Source organism: Haliotis rubra, unplaced genomic scaffold (assembly GCF_003918875.1).
Source record: "Haliotis rubra isolate DU_JTF1 unplaced genomic scaffold, ASM391887v1 Scf1211, whole genome shotgun sequence".
In the NCBI taxonomy this organism is placed as follows: domain Eukaryota; kingdom Metazoa; phylum Mollusca; class Gastropoda; order Lepetellida; family Haliotidae; genus Haliotis; species Haliotis rubra.
Window position 1 is genome coordinate 125286 of NW_025765128.1, and position 4895 is coordinate 130180.

Genomic DNA, 4895 nt, shown 5'->3' on the forward strand with positions numbered 1-4895 from the left:
CTGTAGAAAGTGTTGTCCCAAGTATATTGTATGTAACACTAGTAAAGAGTGAGAGAGTGGGTGAGTTTAGTTTTACGCCGCACTCAGCAATATTCCAGCTATATGGCGGCAATCTGTAAATAATCGAGTCTGGACCAGACAATCCAGTGATCAACATCATGAGCAACAATCTGTGCAATTGGGAACCGATGACATGTGTGAACCAAGCCAGCGAGCCTGACCACCCGATCCCGTTAGTCGCCTCTTAAGACAAGCATAGGTTGCTGAAGATCAATTCTAACCCGGATCTTCACGGGTCACACTAGTAAAAACTGGCCGTGAATACACCTGTAAAATCGCCAGGGGAATATTTTCCCATTAACACCAAGCTTCTGTGTATAGCAGTGTGTATATTATCCAGCGTACTTACCCCATCCCCACAGCTTGAGGTTGAAATGTACGAATGGGAAGTACAGGATAAGCCCATTATGACAAACAGGAAGGCATACAGGAACCCCATATGCGGATTGTCCACGATAGGGGCTATTACAAGTTAGATGGACACCAGGAACATTATCACGGGGATAGGTATTGGGACCTGCGGAGAAAACAATCATGAACAATCTGACAAAAGAACGAGTGGGTGAGTGAGTATGGTTCTACGCTCGTATTTGGACCTGCGGAAATAAAAACAAGTATAATCTTAGAGAAACATAGCTCATCGAACAAGACAATAAGTATGTATCTTATTAAGTGAAATGCCATTTGAAATCAACTGTGATTGTCATACACGCCAATCACTCTAGATGCAACTACATCTGTCAGTGAAATATTGTGTCAGTGAGAATCGAAATACGACGCTTTTAGCAATATTCTTGCAATATCACGGCGAGGGACACCAAACATAGTCTTCACCCATATGAGGAATCGAACCCGGGCCTTCGGATGACGAACGAACGCTTTAACCACTCGGCTAAGCTATACCACCCCTGCCACTTTGGTGGTAAAACTCACAGGAACGGATTCTGTACTGACAAACGAAGGAAAATTAATCAGGCCAAACCCGGATTCGAACCACACAATAGAGGGTTCCAGGCATGTCTAAAGAGCGCAACAATGCATAGCGAAATGCAGTCTCCACTTTGAAAGAAAGATCTTACCTTCCCTGGGATTGTGTTGGACCACCTTTTCCTGGGATTGTATTGGACCACTTTTTCCTGGGATTGTATTGGACTACCTTAATTTCTTGGGATTGTGCTGGGCCGCCTTCATTTCCCTAGGATTGTGTTTGATTACCTTACTTTCTCTGGGATTGTGTTGGACCACTTTACGTTCTCGGGAGTGTGTTGGACCACCTTAATTTTCCTAGCACTGTGTTGGACCACCTTAATTTCTTGGGATTGTGTTGGACCACCGTAATTTCTTTGGATTGTGTTGGACCACCCTAATTTCTCGGGATTGTGTTGGACCACCGTAAATTCTTGGGATTGCGTTGGACCATCTTAATTTCTAGGGATTGTGTTGGACCACCTTACTTTTCCTGGGATTGTGTTGGACCACCGTACGTCTCCTGGGATTTTGTTGGACCACCTTAATTTCTAGGGATTGTGTTGAACCACCTTACTTTTCCTGGGATTGTGTTGGACGACCTGAATTTATCGGGATTTTGTTGGACCACCTTAAATTGTCGGCATTTTGTTGGACCATCTTAATTTATAAGGATTGTGTTAGACCACCTTACTTTCTCGGGATTGTGTTGGACCACCTTACTTTTCCTGGGATTTTGTTGGACCACCTTAATTTCTTGGGATTGTGTTGGACTACCTTTATTTATCGGGATTTTGTTGGACCACCTTACTTTTCCTGGGATTTTGTTGGACCACCTTACTTTTCCTGGGATTGTGTTGGACGACCTGAATTTATCGGGATTTTGTTGGACCACCTTAAATTGTCGGCATTTTGTTGGACCATCTTAATTTATCGGGATTGTGTTAGACCACCTTAATTTATCGGGATTGTGTTGGACCAGCTTAATTTATCGGGATTGTGTTGGACCACCCTATTTTACCTGGGATTGTGTTGGTCCATCTTGCATTAGTTAGGGTCGTGATGGAGCACCTTGTTTTGCCTGCGAGCGTGATTGACAACATGACTTTGCCCGTAGTTGGAGATATTAGATCACCCCACATACCATAAAGATTGCCACGGTGATTTTGAATACACATGTCGACTGTTTGCCTTATATGGTCTTGGTGCGCCCTTCATCCTGAACCTGAGGACGATAGGGGAGAGGAAGGTCATGCCGTAGAACGCCCAGGCGGTGAAGCTGAAGAAATCGATGAGGCTGCCGATGTCACCGGGGATGATCATGAGGAGGGAGATGAAGATCTGAACAAGGATAAATAGTTTTGATTATTGCTGCAATTGTTCTTCTGCGGCTCTCCGACATGTGATATATCTGTAGCCAACACGTCCGTCTACATCTAATAGATCGTGGACGGTGGGGTAGCCTAGTGGTTAAAGCGTTCGCCGAAGGCCCGGGTTCGATTCTCCACATGGGTACAACGCGTGAAGCCCATTTCTTGTGTCCCCCGCCGTGATATTGCTGGAATAATCCTAAAAGCGAGGAACAACCATTATCATGCACTCATTAGTACCGTAGGTTGAATATTGCAGAGGCGTGTGGTGTAACATTGGCTTTGAACAGATACAGCAGTGGTTGATAGCATGAAGACCCATTGGGGAACATTGTATTCCGATGGTGAGAAATATTAAACGTTGCCTTGTTAAAATATTCAGCAACCGGTGTAGCGATGCAATCCCGATGTGAGGGGACTCTCTTTACGATGAGACTCGTACTTGGTCTTTATTGCATGCAATAAACAATATGAAAATCATATTTTTATATACTCCTGGCTATATATACCTAATGCCTTGCATTTCCAGCTTCAAAAGAGAAATAACAAGACGGCGTTGTACGTACCTTAAATAACATCAACGGCATCGGCGTGAGCTGCTTCACCTGGATGTACGACAACACTTCCGGCAGGTTGTAGTCGCGGGCCGCGGCGTACACCACCCTAGCAACAGATTAAAATGGGTGTTGTTTTACGCCACCTTATGGAGACACCTAAACCTCTGGGTACGATAATGTGCAAGCTGATTTTAGTCCGACTCGCCTATCTCATGACAGGTAAGTGAGGATCAGCTCTCCAATGACAGAAACAAATATACGGCTTAGCACTTTACCCGCCAGTATCGTGTCCACTCGATAATGCCTCAGATGTTCAAAGATCTGTGTTTAGGGTACATATCTAACGCTGCACTAGGGGGGTCTGTAAAGTCCAGTTTGGGACAATGAGAGACATCATGAACATTGACCAATGCAACTGGGATACGATGACACGTATCAACCAAGTCAGCGAGCCTGACCACCCGACCCCGTTAGTCGCCTCTTACGACAAGTATGGGTTGCTGAAGACCATTTCTAGGATTTGACAATGTTCGAAAAAGGTCCTTCACAGTATTTCGTTGTTTGTTTTTAATTAAAAGTTCTTTGTTACGTTGCTAGTCGTAGAAACACCCGTGTGGAACAATGGGTTATTGGTGCCAGAGAAATGTTCTTCTGCAAGACATTTCGAAAAATACATCACCATCGATACTAATGCTGTTCGAGGAAGCAGATATACAAATCGCCTCATTAGTAATGCAGTAAGAAGTAAGACTTACCTGGATCCACTGAAGGCTGTTCCGTTTGCCGCCCCGAATGCTGAGATCATGACTGACAAAGGCACGATGATGGCGGCGGCTCCAAGAATGAGATCACCCCATGTCTGAGAAGAAATGTCAAAAGTCACACACATGGTAGACACACGTTGAAAGGAAGAAACACACGTTCCAAAAAGCGAAAATGAAAGATAAGTTATATCCCAACATACATTAATATACACAGCTTGGATGCATTTCACAGACCTAAATACACAAGTAGATACAACCTAAATAGTCAGCATACATGTGTGGAAGCATATCAAAAAGCCACAACGACGACGCTTAAAACTACATTCCCCGGAGAACTGGGAAAAGGGCTGTATTCTAGTGTCATATGACTGCAACGCTTCGACCACGGTAACATGGGCGTAATATTCAAACCGATGGTTAATAGCACGAGCATCAAGCATTACTATCGAAAAACGCCGACAATCAATCCACTCTTTCTTCCTTTAGTCATTAAAATACAAGAATAGCACAACTAAATATGAAACGTACATAAAATGCGTCTCGTAAGGGGCGACTAACAGATCGGGTGGTCAGGCGCGCGCCGACTTGAGTGGATCGTAGATCATGAGTTTGATACCTGGAGTGTCTGGTCCGGACTCGATTATTTACGGACCGCCGCCATACTGTTGGAATATTGCTGAGTGCGGCGTTAAACAACGAACAAAGCAGACCAAACCAAACCAGTTTGCGGCAAGATTTATCGGAGCATAAGGAGCAGTCCAAACTTACCACTGCCACAGCCGCAGAGTCTAACAGTTGCTGAGTGCTCAGCACGGCCAAGTAGGAGATGTTGGTGAGGACGTAGACGACAGTGACGAGGACGACGCCGATGATGTTGGCCCGAGGAAGGTTTCTGCACAAGCAAAGCATCTTTAAGTGGTACTAAGCTGGCCTAGCAAATTTGATTAAAGTCATTAAAGCTAAATTTCTTCCTACTTTGTATATCCGTTTAGCGATTTATGATTACACCGCAAACAATGTATCATGATGAGGATTTGTTGGACCTTTTCTGTCTTCCAGTTAAGCCACCATCAAGACTTAGTATGGGATTACACTTTGCTTTGTCTGACCGTGAAGGTGGACATGACGTCATAGAGTCAACTCACGAAGAGTTCAGCGTGACAGTACTCACTTCTTTG

The 4895-nt window shown here is 44.4% G+C and overlaps 1 protein-coding gene across 1 annotated transcript; it reads right to left on the reverse strand.

Annotated features, from left to right (window-relative positions):
- Positions 1-532: 532 nt before the first annotated feature.
- Positions 533-4626, reverse strand: LOC124265393 (b(0,+)-type amino acid transporter 1-like). Its single transcript, XM_046700167.1, has 5 exons — positions 4486-4626; positions 3709-3812; positions 2963-3059; positions 2218-2367; positions 533-577 (listed from the first exon to the last, which is right to left on the reverse strand). Exons 1-5 carry the CDS (start codon positions 4624-4626, stop codon positions 533-535), a joined length of 537 nt encoding a protein of 178 aa, XP_046556123.1.
- Between the last annotated feature and the right edge of the window lie 269 nt (positions 4627-4895).